The sequence below is a fragment of the Procambarus clarkii genome, chromosome 52 (genome assembly GCF_040958095.1).
Source record: "Procambarus clarkii isolate CNS0578487 chromosome 52, FALCON_Pclarkii_2.0, whole genome shotgun sequence".
Taxonomy (NCBI): domain Eukaryota; kingdom Metazoa; phylum Arthropoda; class Malacostraca; order Decapoda; family Cambaridae; genus Procambarus; species Procambarus clarkii.
In genome coordinates, this window is record NC_091201.1 from 33,108,771 (window position 1) to 33,131,235 (window position 22,465).

General features: G+C 41.7%; 1 protein-coding gene across 1 annotated transcript in view; it reads left to right on the plus strand.

The window, feature by feature from the left end:
* The window catches only part of eIF3a (eukaryotic translation initiation factor 3 subunit a), a 44,907-nt gene that overhangs the window by 14,853 nt on the left and 7,589 nt on the right, over positions 1-22,465 (plus strand). The window contains exons 8-18 of the mRNA XM_045750694.2: positions 1,868-2,013; positions 2,871-3,046; positions 4,143-4,328; positions 5,226-5,387; positions 7,996-8,181; positions 8,393-8,569; positions 12,699-12,937; positions 13,336-13,520; positions 17,999-18,220; positions 20,661-21,072; positions 21,455-21,841. Coding sequence (XP_045606650.1) covers positions 1,868-2,013; positions 2,871-3,046; positions 4,143-4,328; positions 5,226-5,387; positions 7,996-8,181; positions 8,393-8,569; positions 12,699-12,937; positions 13,336-13,520; positions 17,999-18,220; positions 20,661-21,072; positions 21,455-21,841 — 2,478 coding nt within the window. The remainder of the gene's footprint in view (positions 1-1,867; positions 2,014-2,870; positions 3,047-4,142; positions 4,329-5,225; positions 5,388-7,995; positions 8,182-8,392; positions 8,570-12,698; positions 12,938-13,335; positions 13,521-17,998; positions 18,221-20,660; positions 21,073-21,454; positions 21,842-22,465) is intronic.

The window sequence follows — 22,465 nt, forward strand, 5'->3', positions numbered from 1 at the left end:
TCTCTCTCTCTCTCTCTCTCTCTCTCTCTCTCTCTCTCTCTCTCTCTCTCTCTCTCTCTCTCTCTCTCTCTCTCTCTCTCTCTCTCTCTCTCTCTCTCTCTCTCTCTCTCTCTCTCTCTCTCTCTCTCTCTCTCTCTCTCTCTCTCTCCTCTCTCTCTCTCTCTCTCTCTCTCTCTCCTCTCTCTCTCTCTCTCTCTCTCTCTCTCTCTCTCTCTCTCTCTCTCTCTCTCTCTCTCTCTCTCTCTCTCTCTCTCTCTCTCTCTCTCTCTCTCTCTCTCTCTCTCTCTCTCTCTCTCTCTCTCTCTCTCTCTCTCTCTCTCTCTCTCTCTCTCTCTCTCTCTCTCTCTCTCTCTCTCTCTCTCTCTCTCTCTCTCTCTCTCTCTCTCTCTCTCTCTCTCTCTCTCTCTCTCTCTCTCTCTCTCTCTCTCTCTCTCTCTCTCTCTCTCTCTCTCTCTCTCTCTCTCTCTCTCTCTCTCTCTCTCTCTCTCTCTCTCTCTCTCTCTCTCTCTCTCTCTCTCTCTCTCTCTCTCTCTCTCTCTCTCTCTCTCTCTCTCTCTCTCTCTCTCTCTCTCTCTCTCTCTCTCTCTCTCTCTCTCTCTCTCTCTCTCTCTCTCTCTCTCTCTCTCTCTCTCTCTCTCTCTCTCTCTCTCTCTCTCTCTCTCTCTCTCTCTCTCTCTCTCTCTCTCTCTCTCTCTCTCTCTCTCTCTCTCTCTCTCTCTCTCTCTCTCTCTCTCTCTCTCTCTCTCTCTCTCTCTCTCTCTCTCTCTCTCTCTCTCTCTCTCTCTCTCTCTCTCTCTCTCTCTCTCTCTCTCTCTCTCTCTCTCTCTCTCTCTCTCTCTCTCTCTCTCTCTCTCTCTCTCTCTCTCTCTCTCTCTCTCTCTCTCTCTCTCTCTCTCTCTCTCTCTCTCTCTCTCTCTCTCTCCCCCCTTCCTCTCTCCCCTTCCTCTCTCTCTCTCCTTCCTCTCTCCCCTTCCTCTCTCTCTCTCCTTCCTCTCTCCCCTTCCTCTCTCTCTCTCCTTCCTCTCTCCCCTTCCTCTCTCTCTCTCCTTCCTCCCTCTCTCTCTCTCTCTCCTCTCTCTCTCCTCCCCTCCCCCTCACTCCTCTTTCTCCTCCCCTCCCCCTCACTCCTCTCTCTCTCCTCCCCTCCCAATCATTACTCTCTCTCTCTCTCCTCCCCTCCCCCTCACTACTCTCTCTCTCCTCCCCTCCCCTGCACTACTCTCTCTCCTCCCCTCCCCCTCACTACTCTCTCTCTCCTCCCCTCCCCTGCACTACTCTCTCTCCTCCCCTCCCCCTCACTACTCTCTCTCCTCCCCTCACTCCTCTCTCCTCCCCCCCCCCCTCCCCCTCTCTCCTCCCTTCCCCCTCTCTCCTCCCCTCCTCCTCTCTCCTCCCCTCCCCCTCTCTCCTCTCTTTCCTCTCCCTCTCTCCTCTCTTTCCTCTCCCTCTCTCCTCCCCTCTCTCCTCCCCTCTCTCCTCCCCTCTCTCCTCTCTTTCCTCTCCCTCTCTCCTCCCCTCTCTCCTCTCCTCCCCTCCCCCTCTCTCCTCTCCTCCCCTCCCCCTCTCTCCTCTCCTCCCCTCTCTCCTCTCCTCCCCTCCCCCCTCACTCCTCTCCTCCCCTCCCCCTCACTCCTCTCCTCCCCTCCCCCTCACTCCTCTCTCCTCTCACCACCATCACTTGCATCATCTTTTGGGCACATGTTTGCACATTTGGGTAGGGAAACACATGATAACTTTGCAGGTGTAAATAACTTTAATGATCATTATTTTTTCAATATATTTTAGTAATCAAAAATAACTTATAATTCTGTATTTTGCTCTTCTCTTTGACATAAAGATTTTAACCATTATATTTATTTTTTACAAGGGACCTGATTCGTTTTAACGTGGTGTCGGCAGTTCCTCAAGAACTCCAAAACCTGTATCGACTGATGGAAGTGGAATTTGACCCTCTTCATTTATGTACAAGAATGCAAGGCAACATTGAGTGGATCCAAGAGCATCCTGAGCTAGGCAAGTATTGAGATATTTGGGGTAATGGTCCCCCCTCAACAGCTCTCCAAGCTGAGCACTGGTCCCCCCTCAACAGCTCTCCAAGCTGAGCACTGGTCCAGCCAAACCTCAAGAGATGCACCAGGCCTCTGAGACCTTCTATCAGGAGTTGGAACAAAAATCTGACTTGACCTTTGGGTACCTCATTTTCTTAAAGCAGTTGCTTGTTTTGTTGTACTTTCTGGTGTTTAAATCTTCCCTCAGTTTAGGTTTGATCCCCAAGTTTCCCTTCCCCTCTCACCTCTGAGCGTTTATCTGCCAACCTATCTGCCAAAGCCAAATTCTGGTCCTGAATCTCAGAGATGTGGTGCATCTTGCTAGGGCTTGGTTGACCACGTACTCAGCATGAGCTATAGACGGCCTAACAGGAAAAAAAAAATTACATTAAACTCTAGATTTATTTCATTTTTCCCCCCAACATTGTAATAAGGCATTATTAACCCTTGTACTATATATATCATAAAATGTTCAACCATGGTGTGCATATTATTCCAAGATGTTTTAGGTACAGGTACTTCGCAACATTTGAAGCTCCTGTAGTTTACAAAGGTTCCAACTTGGTAATTTAAAGTTAAACTTCTAAGTTATTTTGGTGTGAATGTGCACAAATGCTTGTTCTGTCAGTTAGGCTAGTTAAAACATAATTATTGGAAAATAATAGGAAAAAGTGGCCAAGAACATAATTTTAGCCAATAAAATAGTCAGCACTACTCTGTAGGGATTGTCCCCTACTCTTAATTATTTCTGCTTAATAATATTCAGTAGTGTTTCCAGTGTCATTATTACTTATTAAGATAGGTACTTGTTACACATTACAGGGTTGACTCAGTATGTAGGCGCGCTACAGGAGATGACTATTACTCGTCTTGTGAAGCAGGTGGCACAACTCTACCAGTCCATCACTTTCAAGCGCCTCTTGGAGCTTAGTGTGTTTGTTGCTGGCTTTCACTTGGAACGCATTTTAGTTGATTTGGTTCGTCATAATGACATGCAGGTAAGAATTAGGAATACCTTGTGGTTTTAATCCTCTTTTCCATCTTCCTAAATATCTAGAGAATGCTTTTGTTAATTAGCCTGATGCTTTTTATACGGTGGTGTAGAGAAAGTTCTATTGTTATTGGGTCATCATTCAGTGCCAATATTACACTCCCTGAACTCGGTATACCTCCGTGTTAATTAGGCACCTTATCATTGCACCACACTACAAGTATGCCGAGATATGCCCGCCTTGGAGATTGACATTCTTTACTGACATCGTGCTATTGAAACATACTGCAGGGTAAAAAAAGTGACGTGCAGTGACGTGACGGGTAAAAAAAAGTTTATAACATTTTTAAATTTTTTTATATTTTTATAGTACAGGTTTGATTATTTCATGCAGTGTCTGCATAATGCAGTGCTTATACATTTTTTCACTGTTTTAGAGTTGGGTGGCTCTTGCCAGTAGACAAATTGCAGCCTAAGTAAATAAGACTAAAGACCACCAACCCGCTCCCCCAAAATGCAGGTTCTCTTGTAAGATGTGCAGCATTACCATAAACAATACCTACTGCCTTAGCTATTGAAATGACATGTTTCCTAATCTGAATTTAACTACTGGATACTTTTTACTATTTTCCTTAAACATTGAGAAGTTATCAGGAACATTAAAATATCTTGCATTTGGAATCTAAAGTGAATTTGATAAATCCCCAAGTTTATTTTGTATACATTTAAACCTTAGATGTGTTACCCTCATACCTAGTCAATAACATAATTCACTTGTTTTTACACAATTATTTTATTTACTCTTAAGACAACTACATGGAATATAGATTGGATATGGGAAATAGTGAATAGAGAAATCTTATAAATGTTAATATTTTGACCCTTTTGAGATCAAATTTAAACATTGGAAATATTGTCATTTTGATAATTTTGAATTTTCTTTTAAACTTAATATTGTACAGTATTTAAAAAAAAGTCTGCTAGCAGAGGGATGCACTTAAATTGAAGATGCATACTTGTGAGAAAGGTACAGTAATAAAATAGGCAAGTATTGAATAATTGACAGAAATTATAAAGCTTTCCAACTAATCTCTTATTTACAGATCCGAGTTGATCACCGTAGTGAGTGTATCCACTTTGGTGCTGATTTGAGTGAATCTCAGCGTGAGGACCTGCCTGAAGGCCCCATGCTTCAGTCACTTCCCTCTGAGACTATTCGCTGTCAACTAGTGCAAATGGGCTCAGCACTGCAATCATGTCTTGACCTCATTGTTCCAGATAATAAAAAGGTAAGAGAAGAGATGATGATATAAAACATTTTGCTTGATAGTTGTTTATAAAAATATCTGATCTGTAATAACAGCAAAAAATATTTTATTACGCTATACACACATTATTTACATTTATCTATATTTTTATAAACTGTTACGAACCACTAAGTAATCCTTGTGTGTGTGTGTGGTGATAAAATCTTAGAACATGTACGCTACCACTAGTTTGTCACCTAACAGAGCAAAATACTGAACCCAGAAATACACTATGCACATGGCTATGATCACTTCGAACAGTATTATTATTATTATTATTAGACTTCTGCCACTAGATAATAAATATAAATAAGTTTCCAAGATTATTTTCTAGAAAAGAATGGTCACTTTGCATGATGTGTTGATTCACAAACCTCTGCTGTTTGCCATGAACGTTTTCCTCCTGCTGTGAACATCATTGTGTTCTCTGATATTTGAACATTGTACATAGTCTTTATTCTAGTCAAGATCATCTATGTTGGAGAATGTTTATTTTTCAATGCAATGAAATTTCACTGTCAATGTTAGGTGGACAGGAAATTCTCATAAAGTTTCAAACATTAATTGAAAGTTTCTTCTAACCTTACCGCGTAAGCCAGACGGCTCAAACAGAAAGTGGGACAGTACGTCACTTTTGTGAGTCAATTTCATTTCAAATTACATCCAAATTTGGCCATAGCGCGCATACGAGCAAAAAGCGATGTTATTTTTAAGAGGACGGGTTGACAATGCACCCCACTAATTGAGCACTGGTTAAAGGTACTGTTAAATCTGCAATCTTTCCAATTTTGCACTTTATTTTTATGTACTTTCTGTTAAGCTTGTATAGTGAGTGAGAACTGCTATTACATTGGATTAATTGTTCCTATCTCCATACAGAAAGAAATGGAGCCTCTGAGGGCACAAACTATCCAGTTTTACCAACAAACCAAACAACGTGAGCACATTAAGATTTTACAGCGTCAGCATATCATTGAAGAGCGGAAAGAGATGCTAGAGAACCAGAACCTGGAACGTGAAGAATCCATCCGTAGGGCTCAGGTATGATATTTGTTATAATTTTATTATAGTTAGTTTTGATTAGAAAAGGTAATACTCCATAGTAATTCAACAGCAAATGCCTTGAGACAGTAAATTAAAAAATTGGGTATGTTGAGGGTTTGTATTGATATGTAGTGTTTATATGATTCATAGTAACAAGATTATTGTGAATAACTGAACTCAATTACAGACACTAGCCTGTGCTACATGGAAAGTTTGTTCCAAGTAGTTGAATCTAAAACAGCAAAAAACAACGAATAACTGCATGTGTGCATAGTTTATATGTAGGTTATATGAATGTGTACTAGAAAAGTATTTTCTTGTAGAAAGCATTTAGACTCCCTGCATATCAGCACACACAACTGTGTATACCGTTGAACCTGGATGCTACCCAGGACTTGGAATACCTGAATCTTTCTACTGTATTGTTTTTTGTTAATGCCAATAATCTTTGAAAAAATGGGATTCATTCCATGATAAGAATTTATTGCTTAAAACTATAGCATCAGACTTTGCAGTGAGTAATGATCTAGAGACTGCTTTGGCTATATCTAGTGGGTTGGGTTAGCAGCTCGGTTTTTTATCTGTAAATTATTTTATAAGGTAAAGTTCTTTGATCAAAACTACGTAATCATCCCATGTTGTACTATATAACTGTTTAAACTTTTGTTGGTCACTCTTGGTTCAGTCTGTGTGAGACTAGTGTTTTCCTCTCAAGTTTCTTCACTCCCTCCCTATTTTCACCAATCTTTATTAAAACAGCAAAATTAGCTTCCTATATCTGCCTCCCTCTTGTGTTGTGGTATGTCCTGACTTCCAGGACGAGCGTGTGTCTTGCTTTCTGACCGTCCCTCGCGGTCACTTGTCCCTCGATAGTATTCTAGGTGAATCGGATACTTTTGATATCGTTCGCCTTATGCATTTTTTTTCTCGTATTGGCATTCTTGGTGATATTTAGTGCCTTCTGATTATTTCGCACTTTGATGGTGCTACATTGAAGAGGACGTAGGAGGACGACACGAGCCTGTCGGCCGAGCGGACAGCACACTGGACTTTTGGTCCCGGGTTCGATCCCGGACGCCGGCGAGAAACAATGGGCAGAGTTTCTTTCACCCTATGCCCCTGTTACCTAGCAGTAAAATAGGTACCTGTGTGTTAGTCAACTGTCACGGGCTGCTTCCTGGGGGTGGAGGCCTGGTCGAGGACCGGGCCGCGGGGACACTAAAGCCCCGAAATCATCTCAAGATAACCATAGCCTTCTCGGTTTGGTGCCTACTTTTGATAATTACCTTACCTTGTGTTGTGGTACCTTTCTGGCTTCCCTTACCCCTTGTCTAATTTAAATCACTTTGCATTTAATGGAATTCATTCTCTTGAATGGTTAAAAATTAATATCACCTACCTACTCAGGTAGTTTTGTTAGATCCTGTTTTGTAATAACCTACAATCCCCCTCTAATTTTTTATGTTGTTCGTCAATATATAGGAGCATACCACCTTGGGTTGGTCATTTAATTATGGTAAGAATTATCAGGGGTTGTGATCAGTCGTTGTCTTTTTAAATAAAGAGTGATCTTTCACAGAGGCGTCGGCGTCTTGTTGCACCTTGAACTTGCTTTAATATTTAGTACAGCCCCCTATAATTTAAGATTATATTGTGGGCACATACATACAAGAGTGTGTAACAATTATTTAATTATCAGTACTGCTGTATTTACATCTCCAGTGTAATTTATTATTATTTACAGGATGTATAATGCTCATTCTTCAATAAAGCCTAGTTTTAGCTACCTTGTTATTGCCAGTTTGCAACTGAAATAAAGTTCAGAGAATATGTACATGGGGTATATAGTACTTGGGGTAATTCTTGAAATTGAAATTGAAATAAGTTTATTGAGGTAAAATACACACAAAGGGATGAGGTAGCTCAAGCTATTCTCACCCCATCCAGTACAACGTGTTAATATATACATAGACACACATCACAAATAAACACATTACCAAACATTCTGAGAGGTAAAAATATACATTTCCTCCCTCACAAGTAGTATGGTATCAGACGTACACACAAATACTTTTATGACCTAGGTATACTGTATAGACAATTTGCAAGACACCTGCAGATAATTCAACAAAATATTACAATCTTGGTGCAAAATTCTTATATCTCTCAAGAATATCATCAACCTTTCCGTTGTGACACATCCAGGCTATTTGTTCAGGAACAGTCCTTATCTCAGTGTTTCTATATACATTAATCAACGGACAATCAAGAATGGTAATTCTTTGTTTGGAGAAGTTAATATCCTCTTGCATTCACAGGTGACAAAAGATTGGGGTTTGAACCCTGGCCAGGGAGGGACAATAAGGTACTGTTCTTTCACTCCTTACCCCTGTGCATCCAGCAGTAATTGGGGACTAGATGTAAAATTAACAGATGGTATTACAGAAAAATGTGGCACAGAATAACAGGTGGGGTTCCAGTACATGGCCTGTTCTAGATACAATACCATTATAACAAAATCATTACCTCAGAGACTTTAAACATGACTTGGTATTTATATCTGAAGTTCAGAAGATGTATGTGTATTTTCTTTCTGCACATTCAGGAGGAGCAGCTCAAGAAGCAGAAAGAGGAAGAGCAACAGCGTCTCGAACGGGAGGCTAGTCGACGTGAAAAGGCGAGGCAGGAGGAACAGTTGAAACAAATTCAAACAAAGCAAATCAAAGACAGACTCCTACAAATCTCTCAAACCTCTTATGGTCAGAAAATGATGGAGAAGTTTGACGAAGAAGTTAGTATCTGCATTATTTTTTATATTTTCTTTCATTCTTTCAAATCTCGCTCCATCAGTAGTGTAAATGGCATATTGTGAAAATATTTTAATATTGTTTATCTGCTTTATGAAAGTCATCCTTTTTTAATAGCTATTGACATGTTAATAACAGTATTGCTACCTAAGATTAACAGATGTATATGCTGCTTCAAATTGACTTTCCTTGTAGGAACTTCTTAACCTTGGAGCCGAAGAGATCCTACAGAGACAGGTAGAGGAATTGGAGAAAGAGAGAAAAGAACTTCAACAGCGCCTCAAGGCTCAGGAGAAGAAAGTGGATTACTTTGAGAGAGCAAAGAGACTGGTGGAAATTCCACTTCTAAAGAAAATGTTAGAGGATGAAAAGGTAATTAGCTTTTTGCATTATTTAAGGAAAAGTAAATTTTCCTTTGTGTGTGTTTTGAAATAGGGAATCGATTCAGTATACTGAGAGAAATTCTCACTTGCCATACAATATATCACTATTGTATGTTTTAGCCTCGACTATTAAGCTTGTTCATATTCCTGATACCTTGTTCCTTCTTGAGACTCCGAGAATCTTCCGCAAACTTATAAAATATGCTCAGTTGTTGAAGGTTCTCTTGAACATTTAAAGCTTTTGTCAAATAATTTTGTATATAGGTTTGGCTGTCAGAGTCGTAGTTAAAAATATCGTTGCTAGCCAAAATTACACATAATTAACCAAGTAAAATTACATGTGTATGAACCTGTATTTGTGCGGCTGCTTTTTTTTTTTTATCTTTTTCATCTCGCCTTTGTACTTATGGGTTGTTGAAATTCACTTTGGTCCTGCCTCTCGACCAACGATCAACTAGTGCACAGGTTCCTGGGCCTATCGGGATATTTCATGTTAACATTTGAAACTATGTAAGGAGTCTGCCTCTACCATATCACTTTCTAGTGCATTCCATTTGTTTAACTATGACACCAAAAAAGTTCTTTTTAATGTCTGTGGCTCATTTTGGGTACTCATTTTTCATCTGTTTCCTTGATAGTGTTCCACCTGTAGTAAATATTTTGTCTTTATCTACTGTCAATTCCTCTTGAGAACTTTGTAGATGGTAATCATGTCTCGCCTAACTATTGTCTTCGAGTGGTGTGAAGTTTAACTCTAGTATCCTTTCCTCATCACTTACACCTCTCAGCTCTGGGACTACAGAGCACCACTTGGTTTCCGAACCCCTTGGGGACGAGACCCGTCGGTTAACATGTAAGTTCGTATACGAGAAATAGAGGGGAAAAAATAAACTAGAAATGTAAAAAGAAATTTTTCCGAAAAAATTTACGAAAAAACTCTAGGGGAAAAAATCGACAGGTTCATAGCGTAAATGCGACTGTGTTTTGTTTGTACTCACCAATAAGTGAAGTCCTGATCCGCTTTATAAAAGTCCTTAATTGTTCCTAACTGATTATTAAGACGTCTGGCAAACATCCTCTGGATGTTTCCTGCCAGCCTGCAGGCACATCCTGCCTAAAATATACGATGATGTACTGTACATTTAAGAAACAAATCTGGGTCACAGGTCTGTGGAGTGTGGTTAGGCTTACGGAGTCAGCCGGTCCCTCCCCCACCACCGATACACCTCCCCCTCTCCCCCCACCCCAAACCCATACACACACACACACACTCAAAGGTCACGTGGTTCATGGTTCACTTCAACACCCATATATCGCTTCCTGCCTGCCTGCCTCCTTCCCAGCCTGCAAGCCTGCCTGCCTGCCTGCCTCCTTCCCAGCCTGCAAGCCTGCCTGCCTGCCTGCCTCCTTCCCAGCCTGCAAGCCTGCCTGCCTGCCTGCCTCCTTCCCAGCCTGCAAGTCTGCCTGCCTGCCTGCCTCCTTCCCAGCCTGCAAGCCTGCCTGCCTGCCTGCCTCCTTCCCAGCCTGCAAGCCTGCCTGCCTGCCTGCCTGCCTCCTTCCCAGCCTGCAAGCCTGCCTGCCTCCTTCCCAGCCTGCAAGCTTGCCTGCCTGCCTGCCTCCTTCCCAGCCTGCAAGCCTGCCTGCCTCCTTCCCAGCCTGCAAGCCTGCCTGCCTCCTTCCCAGCCTGCAAGCCTGCCTGCCTGCCTGCCTCCTTCCCAGCCTGCAAGCCTGCCTGCCTCCTTCCCAGCCTGCAAGCCTGCCTGCCTGCCTGCCTCCTTCCCAGCCTGCAAGCCTGCCTGCCTGCCTGCCTCCTTCCCAGCCTGCCTGCCTGCCTGCCTCCTTCCCAGCCTGCAAGCCTGCCTGCCTGCCTGCCTCCTTCCCAGCCTGCAAGCCTGCCTGTCTGCCTGCCTCCTTCCCAGCCTGCAAGCCTGCCTGCCTGCCTGCCTCCTTCCCAGCCTGCAAGCCTGCCTGCCTGCCTGCCTCCTTCCCAGCCTGCAAGCCTGCCTGCCTGCCTGCCTCCTTCCCAGCCTGCAAGCCTGCCTGTCTGCCTGCCTCCTTCCCAGCCTGCAAGCCTGCCTGCCTGCCTGCCTCCTTCCCAGCCTGCAAGCCTGCCTGCCTCCTTCCCAGCTTGCAAGCCTGCCTGCCTGCCTGCCTCCTTCCCAGCCTGCCAGCCTGCTTCCTTTCCAGCCAGCCTGCCTCCCTCCCTGCCATCATGCTAACGGGTAGTGTGTGTTAGGCTTATCTTCGGGAATGAGCCGGTCTCGCCCCCACCACCAACAAACCACCCGCCCCCCTACATCCCATCTCTCAAGGTCACGCGGTTCAACCGCGTGACTACCACTCACTCCCTGCTGCGCCTGCCTGCCTGCCTGTGCCTGCCTGCCTGTGCCTGCCTGCCAGTGCCTGCCTGCCTGTGCCTGCCAGCCTGCCTTTCCCTCCCTAATTCTCACTACTTCCGTCCCTTCCTGCCTACCTCCTAGCATCTCTCCCTACCTCCCCCTCCCTCTTAGCATCTCTCCCTCCCTCCTAGCATCTCTCTCTCCCTCCCACTCCCTCCTAGCATCTCTCTCTCCCTCCCTCCCTTTCTGACTAATTCTCCCCCCCTCTCTCATACTGCCTCCCACTTAAGTTCCCTCATCCATCCACCCACTGGTCAGCCATCACTGACGCAATGCGTGCATTTGGAGCCAACATGGTGCACAGATGTTTCTTGATTGTGCAGATATGTAAAACAAAAGCACAGAATGAACATTCCAGCCTTATGGCAATTCAAAATAATAGGAATAATAGGCCGTGAATCTGTGAAGTCACAGCGGGCAAACTGGACCATCTCCCACCCACCACAACAAACCGGCGTGACGCTTGGCGGACCCCTTCCTACCCGAACTTTGTTCGGGTAGCATGACTCCCCAACCCCAATCGGGAAACTGGAAGTTTCGGATAACTAAAGTTCGGAAACCAAGTGGTGCTCTGGTGTACTCTGGTGACATACCTGTGAACTTTCTATAACTTCATCTCGAGTTTGACTAGATATTGACTCCATGCTGGAGCTGCATTCACTAGAATTGGTCTGACATGTGGTATACAAGGCTGTGAATGATACTTTACATTAGCTTCTAAAGGTAGTTCTTATCTTGGCCAAACCAAGATAAGAACTTCATTTAGAACTGCCAATATGCTTTTGATGAGGGCTTTAGGGGTCAGGTTCAATGTGATATCAACCACCAGATCTTGCTTTTATACCTGATTCTTGAAGAATTTCATCTACCACTTGATACTTTGTGTCCAGCTTCCTGCTTTCTACGCTTATTTTCATTACTTTATACGTAGTAGTTAAACTGGAGTAACCATTTGTTGAACCATTCCTATGGTTTGTCCGGGTCTTCTTATCTCTTGCTAACTTCCTGTGTGTTAATCGTTCTCATAATTTTTGTATCAACAGCAAACATCGAGAGGAATGTGTGTACATCGTCTGGAAGAGTGTTTACATATATCATAAACAAGATAGATCAGAATATAGAACCTTGGGGGACTCCAGTGGGGAAATCTCCCCATTTTGAGATCTCCCCCTTGCAGTAACTCGGTTATCTGTAGCTTAATTACTCCCTTGTTCAGTAGAGCACCTTACTTGCTACTCCAGGTATTATGCACCGGCCTCTTACAGGGGTACTGTGTGTGTATATGTTTAACCACATTGCCCTGTGAATCAATGTATGATAATAACTGCACTTTAAAAGAGTTAATTAATTTTTGTGGCAGTTGCCACAAATAAAAATATATAACATGGTCAACCAAAAGATGGTCATAGCATGAATGTTTGTACATTCCATAAAAATATATTCCAGGATCCAAAAATCTACTTGCGGCCTGCGTTTATGTATTGTGGTCAATAACTGTAAACACTAAACTAAATTTTTTTTATGAATACTGATGTGAATTTCATCTCAAAAGCACTGCAAATTTTGTAATCGTTCGTATTCTTTTGTACTTATAAATGGTGCATTTTTAGCCCACATATGAATTTCTATGTAATCTCCAATTTTAGGTTTTGTAATATCAAGTGTACTTCCCCTATTGAGCTAAACTTTAATCATTATTTCTTTTTCCTTGTCATTTAGGAGAAAGATAAGGATTTCTGGCAATCTCAAGAGGAGGAACGTGTTAAGAAGCTTGTCGAGGAACATCAGGTTAGCTTAGAACACAGCCAGCGCTTGAAGCGCATGCAAACCGATCGCACAGATTTTCTTAACCAGCTCAAATCTTCACGTCGATCTGAAATTGAGAAAAAGCTTAACGATTTTAATGCTCGTCTTGAGGTGGAGCGAAAGAAGCGTCTTTCTGAAAGGAAAGACCAGAGGTGAGTGTATGATGCAAGTGTTCCCAGTCTCTCTCATTGGTTGAATACAATTTAGTTTTAACTGCAGGGTTTTAATTTCTTGGCCTTTATCAATTTTCTTGATTCTCTTATGCTGCTTTAAATCTCGTACAAATAAGAGTGTTGACGTTTAAGAAAAACCTGAATTTTTTTAACATCCCCTGCATTATATAGATCATGACATTGCTATGCACATTACAATTGATTTTTGAGGCAAGCAGGTTTTTATAAATAATTTTTTTTCAATGTACAGGTAAGTTTCATTTCCATGTAAAACTAGTAGACAATGACAGTAAATGAGCTACCCTAATGTGTTAATTAATTTTAAGCTTTTGTGTATTTGCAGTTTCTTTTATACAATTATTTGTAAATATTTTCAGACGACGTGAACGTCGTGACACTTACTACCGTCAAAAGGCAGAAGAGGAGCAACAGCGCAGGGATGAAGAGCTGAAGAAAAAGAGAGAAGAGCAGGAGAGACTAGAAACTGAACAGAGAGAGAGGGAAGAGGCAGAATACTTTGAGCGGAAAGCACAACTGGATCGACAGGCTGAGCTTCAAAGAGGTAAGGTTCACAGAGGCAGTATGCATTTATCCATCACTGGGTCAAGTGTAATGTCTTTTGCCTTTTTCCCTCTTGTTCTGGAGAAGGTGCTTAAATTTGGAATCCTTGTCCCTTTTTTACTTGTGAAGGAACATCCAATAAATTTAGTAATTCTACAGTTTTTATGAGTATTATTCAAGTAAAACAAGCACTGGTTATTTATAGTGAAATGTAAGAATGAAGCTTTCTCTCAAGCACATACATGTTACAATTAAAATAAAAGAAAATAAATAAAAAGCCCCTGTATATAAGAAAATGGAACAGTTTGGGTGTTCCAGGGCAGTTAATAATTCTTTATCTTCCTCTGTCTTAATTGGATAACCTAGAGAGGGTTTTGGGAGTTGTTCTACTCCCTGAGTAGAAGCTCAAGTGGCTTAAAAAAAATTGTGCAAAGCTTGATTTTTGATATAACTAAATTTTCCAAGGGTTTAAACTACTTCAGGTATTTTTTTTTTTTTTAAGGGGCTTCTTCTTTCCCTTAATCCTTAAACTGCGCATGGCGTATATATATGCCATGAGTAACATGTCCCACGGTGCACATGGCGTATATATACGCCATATGGTGCCAGGCACAATTCAAGTGGCCTGCGGCTACATGGGGTTCACATTAGGTTCCTCAGGGTTCTTGTAAACAGACGCCATGTTTAAACAAAATCGTGGGCAATATTCTCCGGTGTGAGAGCCACAGTACTGTTGGAGCAACCAAGGCTGGTGCACGCAGCATGAGCTGTTTAGCTTGTGACCACAGCATCGCCGAAAAATGTCAAAATAAAGTTGATTGTTGACCAGACCACACACTAGAAGGTGAAGGGACAACGATGTTTCGGTTCGTCCTGGACCATTCTCAAGTCGATTGTGATGAGGAAGTAGAGACAGGCAATAAATAGGCAAGAGAGAGCTGAGGAGCAAAGTAAGGTGTAGTAGAGGGGATAGTAATAATAATAAGAGCTGCAGAGGGCCTATAGGCCCATACGAGGCAGCTCCTATTATAACCACCGAATGAGAAGGAGATAGGAATAAGAAGAGGATAGCAAGGGAGCGTAGGAGAAGACAATGAACAGAAAAAGGGAGAAGAGAGAGAGAAAAGGAAAGAGTATTGTCACTACACAACCCGTTCTCGCAAATTCGTAAAGTCAATATTGACTTATTAACTACGTGCATAGGTGATATACTAAACATAATAGATACCCTTAAAAAGATTCATAGAAAACACCATCCTTACCTAACCTTGTTAGTATCTTAAGATAAGCATCTTATTGCTTCGTAATTACAATTATTACTTAACCTATACCTATTATAGGTTAGGTAATAATTGTAATTACGAAGCAATAAGATGCTTATCTTAACATACTAAGTAGGTTAGGTAAGGTCGGTGTTTTCTATGAATCTTTTTAAGGGTATCTATTATGTTAAGTATGTCACCTATGCACATATTTAATAAGTCAATATTGACTTATTAAATTTGCGAGAACGGGTTGCACTACACCACCCTTCATCAGAATCTGTTGGTACTGGGGTACGTGTGGTACGTCTGGCTCTGGCACGAGCTCCAGTACCACGCCGTGCACGAGTGGCAGTCCCAACCTCAGACTCCTCACTTTCATCACTACCCAAATCCTCATCGGCCGTCTCTTGTTTCTAAATGTCTATCCATCGTGGAGTAAGCGTAGATAGTTTCTAAAGCAGCAGTAAGAAATATAGCCACGGAAAATAGCCGAAATGTTCACACGTTTGAGACACGAGGGGAGGCGACACCGGTAACAACAGTGGAGCGAAAACAATGGGCCTACGGCGTGTGCCGCGCAGCCTGCGGGCCACGAGGCTCAACAAAGAAAATGGGAAGACATAGGTGCGTATTTAAAACTAGTCCCAAAAAAATCTGATAAAAACTTGATTTTTGGCAATTATTTTAGTGGACGACGCAACATTGCGTCGTCCCCGAGATTACCGACAGTAAACTGACAACGCAGCATTGCGTCGTCCCCGGACGAAAGTGTTAACAAATGGCAAAAATGTGTTTATTAACCACTTTACTAGACTTGCCTTTTTTTTTTAACTAGGCTATATTTTAATGGTTTTAATGATTTAATCTATGTTTTCAAATGAAAGTGATTGAGTTTGGAAACATTTTGACATTAACTTTACCTGAACATTTATAAAAACAACAAAATCATGTCCTTAACAATTGCACTAAGAAGTTTTTGCCGAAACCAGGTGCGTATTGCGATGGTTAAACACTTTCCTGCGTGGTCCATCCTCGATGCACTATTTCCTGCAATGTTCTAGGATGCTCAGGCACTTTTATTTAAGTGGTCTTGTTATCTAACTCTAGAGGAAATAATAGTTCAGTCCACCTAAACAAGGAAACTCATTGTGACACCAAAGAGCAGAATTCAAAGAATGGCATCCTTTCCCAGAAATAATTCTAAGACTCGGGGAATTCGAGGAACTTGACGAATTACTGGTTAGCTTCCTATGTTCTGTTCTGAACAACTGCTAGATGGCAATACTGCCACCAACTGGTTCTTGGTGCCAACTAACCTTCATTATTGTGTTTTTGTTATTGAAACATGTGAGTACATGGGCAACTGTAGATAAAGTTTGCAGCCATTTAGTTACGCATTCAACCATCAGAGGTCTTGAGGGACACGGTGGTCTTTAAGCACTTGGGAATCCATGTGCTCGTCTAACCTAAGCAAGAGTGACATATCACCTCCCATCTTGCCCTGTATCCTCTTAGACAGGGTATTCATGTATATTTGATGTGACGTGATAAATTATTTGTGAAAAGTATCGCCGTGAATAAATTTTTGCGAGGAGAGTACAGTGTAACAATTGGTGGCACTAGAGGGTATCTATTTATAATAACTGTTCTAATTATCTTGGTTTTCTAAACATATATTAATGCATTGGCTGTACCCAATCCACGCGTTGCTGTGGCTCAGCAACGCATGTGCATTACTGAGCCACAGCAATCTTTTTCTGTCTCCCAGTCCTCCACACCATTCCTCCCTCTCCTGTCCCCTTGTCCTCTCATCCATTCCCCATACCCTCGTCCTCCCCACCATTCCTGCCCTCCCTCGTCCTCCCCACCATTCCTGCCCTCCCTCATCCTCCCCACCATTCCTGCCCTCCCTCATCCTCCCCACCATTTCTGCCCTCCCTCATCCTCCCCACCATTTCTGCCCTCCCTCGTCCCTTTGTCCACCTCCCATCCCCCACTACACCATCCCCCTCGTCCTCCTAACCATTCCCCACTCCACCGCCCCCTCTGTCCCCTCGACCTTCCCTCCATCCCCTACTCCCATCCCCTCGTCCTCACCGCCATTCCCCGCTCCCTCATCCAATGCATCCATCACTGCAATATAAGAAAAACAGTAAAAAAAAAAAAATGAAAAATAGAAAAAACTATACTCATGAAATGAATGGTATGGTAAACAACACAGCTTAATTCCAATGCAATGTCACACAAAATAATTCAATCAAAATGAAAATAAATTGAAATCTATGAAAATTCAATTTATCAATGCAATCGGAAACATTGAAATAGAATCGTAACATAATCAGTATAGCGAGTCTTGCTATTAAGTCCAAAAGATGGCGCTGTTTTTCAAAACAAACATGTTTTTACCTATCACAGGTGTGGCATCTATATAGTAGGTATATGAAAAACAAGTGTATTCCATTGGAATGTCAAAATTTCTAAGCAATCTATAAAGAACTTTCGGAGATTACAGCGTGTGTTGCTCTTACGTCCAACAGATGGTGCTTTTTATTTACTGTCACAGGTGAGGCATGTATATAGAAGATAAATAAAAAGCACGCCTATTTGAATGCTATGTCAAAATTTCAAAGCAATTGGTAAAGTGGTTTCGGAAGATTTCCCTCACATGAAAAACACAGTTTTTCAGATTTTTACCGTCACAGACGCGACATCTATATAGTATGTATATAAAAACCTGCTCGGATGCGAATGGAACTTTGTGTGAAAAGTTTAAAGCGATTGGTGAAGAATTTTCTGAGATTAGCGGTTATGCACAAACGAACATTTCCATTTTTATTTATATAGATTATAATTCTTTTAGCACATTTCTGTTAAGATAAATAACCAAAATAATACAAATTGCATAACCTTGCTATCAATTATTCAATAATCTGGATTTTTGCTTGGATATCTGGAGTTGCCACTTAATCCATATAATTGAAGTTGCACTGTATTTCTGTCAATTGTTCATAGTAATGTATATTACTTGTACAACTATTTAAAATATAATATATGGTATGCTGTTAAAGGGCATTGCATTTTGTGCATTTTAATTTAATATTCATTATTTTATCAACTTATTGACTTTGAAATACAGTACTTGAAAATTCACACTTTACAATTAGAGAATGTTTATTATTTTGAATAATAAAACAAATTTTAAAACAAATTTCAGAGCGAGAGAGAGCTATTGAGGAAAAGCAGAGAATGGATGCAGGTCGTCGCGTTACTACAGAAGAGACAGGCTGGAGACGAGGTCCAGCACGAGACGACGTGAAAGATGAACCAGCTGCAGCACCCTCAGTAGCACCGACATTAGCAACGGCACCACCACCACCAGCACGTGAATCTGAAAGAGAAGGTGGTGAGCGTTCTGGCGTTTGGAAGGCTGGAGGAGGTATGACTTGAGTCTTTTATTATTATTATTATTATTATTATTAATACAATTAAGTTATTGTTTTACTATAGTAAATATTTACTATATTTCAACTTTGAAAAAAGCCAGATGGTCGTAAGTACTGAGTGTGTATGTTTTACAGTACAGTACCAATCTCCTACCCATGTTGTGACTGGGAACAAGGACTTACTGCCATGCAGATGTTAAATACATCATCAAAGCCCAAGGTTATCCTATCCCTTCAGGTTGATATGTTGAGTCAGTCTTCCCTCACTGTCATCGTCATCAATCCCTTAGTTATTCAGATCACCTTTGTTTAGTTGGAACCACCTGTCTTAAGTAATTCCGCTTTTCCTCCACCTTCTTTCCACACTTGTTTCCTGTTCTCTTTCGGTGGCAGTTTGATAAGACAGGCTGAAATCCTTTCACCCTCTCACACTGCTCTTTCCTGACCATCTGATCTGCCCATCCTTTTTCAAGGCACCTTATTCGACACTGCCCCATGCTGTGCCTCCCATGTCATGCAGAAGTGCTCTTGGGCTGTACACTATAAGAACTGGATCTTTACTGTTTTGGATGGCGAGTACAATTACACGAGAGAGCTGGAAGTCCTTCATCTCCACTGTTATTGTTGACAAGCCCTCTCACTCATATGTAGGAGAAAGTCCATAATGGTGAATTTGTTCAAGGCATAGTACCTGTCCTGTGGTTCTGATGTTGGTTGTGAATGAACTGGGTTCTCACTTCTCAGTTGTTATCTCCGGTACATTGCTTTTTCCTACTCTCCTTACTTATGGGCTCCTTATTGAATCTTTCCCCCTTTGGTCTTTACCACTCCACTCCAACTCGCCTATAACAATATCTACCCTCTTTGGAGTGCATGAAACAATCTGTAATTTCTTATAATGTGCACATTTGGTCATTCAGTGAAGCAGATGCCAATCATTGGATATAGCAGATTGACAAGACCACTTAATTTAACACTTTCGCGCTATCTGGACGCGCCGGCGCGTTCGGTTTCGTCTAACGTAAACGCATAGTGGACATAAAGTTATGTCAACTTTTAAAATATTTGTATAAAATTCAATTTTTATCCGATTTACTTTGGGTTTGTTTCAAACTGCGCGCTATGAGGCTCTCTTTCTCACCACTAGGCTGCATGGTACAATAAGTTCATGAAAGGTGTGGATAACTTCGATCAAATGGTATTTTGTCCCAAACTGGTTGCAGGTGGGTGACTTTAGCCGTTTATACTGGTAATTCTTCCCCCATATCATGTATTATATGCATATGTCTGTTTAGGGAATTTTATTCCGATCAATATACAACCAAAAATAACTGTGTGCAACAAGTATAATCTTGACAAACATAACAAAAGTAAAAATATTTCGTGTGTGTTTGACGCTCACTGATATGTTCCAGCGTTGTTTTATATTTGTCGCTATTCTAACTTACGCTTTGTTGATATTTTTTACCTATGGGCACATAGAACATTCTATTGCGAACACATTGACATAAAAATGAATGACGTACATAGAAAATTAATGTCATGAGAGTGAAATAAGTATAAACTTTCAAAGCGCCGTGCGTCGTCCCGTCACCGATACCGGGTAACAATTTCACCACTTCCCACACTCTTGCGGGCGGGCTGCATCATTATTCTACGCTTATATTCATATCACCGTGTTGGGAATTTCATTGCGAGTCCATTGATACCAAAATTAACGCTGTAGAACAAGTGTGGAGGTGATTACAATCCCAAGAGTAAAAACATTTTGTTGCTGATGGGCGCTCACGGCGAGTCATCTACGTAGTTATTTATTTGGTGCTGGTATCCCTATATGTTTCGTGGCTTATTTTACTAATGTTCTTCTAGAGAATTTTATTGCGAACACGTTGGTACCAAAATGAAATACGTAGCATGAGAACTAAGGTCAGAAGAGTAAAAAGAGTATACACATTTTTGTTTTTACGCTTAAGCGATAAAAACGCAGCGCGCACATTCGGTTGGCTGAGTGACCTTTGCGGAGAGCGCGAAAGTGTTAAATGGAACTATAGTGTAAGTGTAGCCAAAGAAAGGAGCCATCCATAGTACTTCCAAGTGCAACAAGAGGTCAACTGATCTACTTACTGCTGTTGAATATGCAATACAGCATACTGTAATACCTGCACTTTGCACTGGTCTCTTGTCTTGTATGCTCTTAACATTTGCATTGATTGGTCAATTATTTATATATCATGGTATCTTTACAACAATTGGCTGTTTGTTTGAGTATAACAGTTTTAGCGGAAGACTATGCAATGATGTTCTCCTTAACCCATTGATGACCATTTAAGATATTCTTTGTGAAGTGTAGTTAATAGTAAAACAGTTTCTTCAAGCCCACATTATTGTTTAAACTTGCAGGAAAGTTCTACCATGTGGCTTCCAATATTTCAGGTGGGTGGAGAGAGAAGGAGCGTGAGAAATTGGATGTGTGGCGACGCAAAGAGGAAGAGGCAGAACAAGATGCAGATCCAGTACCAGTACCAGTACCAGTACCGGAACCAAGAGACCGTGGGAACCGCGATATTAGACAAGATGAGCCACCACCCCCACCAAGGGATAGAGGAAATCGGGATATCAGAAGGGATGAACCTCCTAAAGATTTCCGTCGAGAGCGTGAGGATAGGCCTGCTTTCGGCAGAGATAGAGAAGAACGTGGTGGCTTGGGCAGGGAAAGAGAGGAACGTGGTTTTGGAAGGGACAGAGAGGAGCGATTTGGCAGTGACCGTGGTGGATTTAACAGAGAACGAGAAGATCGGTTTGGCAGTAGAGATGAACGAGGCGGTTTTGGAAGCAGAGATGATAGGTAGTGTGTTGTTTTGGTGTTTTATTCTAAGAGCTGTCTGTCTACTTAATACACTTAGTTTGAGAGTAATTAAATTTTTTATAACGGAGGAGCGGTATCAAGCAGACTTGGACAAAATAAGTGTATGACTCATCACATGGCAGATGGAATTTAATGCAGACAAATTTCTTGTAAAAACCTTATTATATAAAGACACTTGACAAGAAATTATTGGTGACTGATTTTAATATTATTGTAATGCAGATGTTGATATGCTAAAGTAGTCATACATCTAGGACTAGAATTTCCTTTTAAATTAGTGTTACATCAGTTATGTCTGTATTGACTCTGGCATTTTGAATTTGAGATATTCAGAAATCTTATTAATTTTTTATTTATTCAGGGACGGTGGCAGTGACTGGCGCCGTGGACCAGCCCGTTCTGAACGAGGAGATTTTGGTCGTGAACGTGGAGGTGGTGACCGTGACTTTGGGGGTCGTGGAGACCGGGACTTTGGGGGTCGTGGTGACCGTGACTTTGGCAGTCGTGGAGACCGGGACTTTGGCAGTCGTGGAGACCGGGACTTTGGCAGTCGCGGAGACCGGGACTTTGGCGGTCGTGGAGACCGGGACTTTGGTGGTCGTCGGGAAATGGGTCGAGATGACAGGGACCGTGGCTTTGGTGGCCGACGTATGGATCCTGACGATCGTCGAGGTGGTGACCGTGCTCCAACCCGTGCAGATGAAGGAGGTTCTTGGCGTTCTGCAGCCCCTCCACCACCTAGAGAGCGGTAGGAATTCATAGCAAACTTGTTTTGTGGTTGCATATGGCTATGAGAGGAAGTGTTATTTTATAGGTAAGAATTTCCTTTCTCCGTCAATTATTCACGTAGCCTCTATTTCATGTATGTCCTGGAATTCTCTGCTGTCATCTGAAGGAAAAGATCAAATTGTCTTCAGCAAATTGCTGTTTCTCTTCATTTGTTATATTTGTTTATAACTGATAAGCTTTACTAAAGCTGAATATATGTTGATTCATTAATGAATGTGTTATGTGAAAAGGCACTGCAGTAGTGCCCAGCAGGTGGAAGGCTTCAAGGTAACACAAGAAAAAAATATATTGACTTTTGCGGTGTGAGTATGAGGGGCAAAAATTAAGTGTCAGCAAAACAACAAAGTAAAATACAAAGTACTTTGATTACAACAAAATAAATTCCTTTAACACTTGACATTCATCTTGGCGGGTACACAGTATAATAAGAAACAAAGTACGTCAATGAAAAATAACTCTTTAGACTTGGAAAAGGATTGAGACAATTTAATACAATCAAAAAGCTACAATACTTTACCAAACACCGCAACCTGAGAATGATCAGCTGTGGCAGGTCATTAACAGCTAGAGATGTTTACAGCCT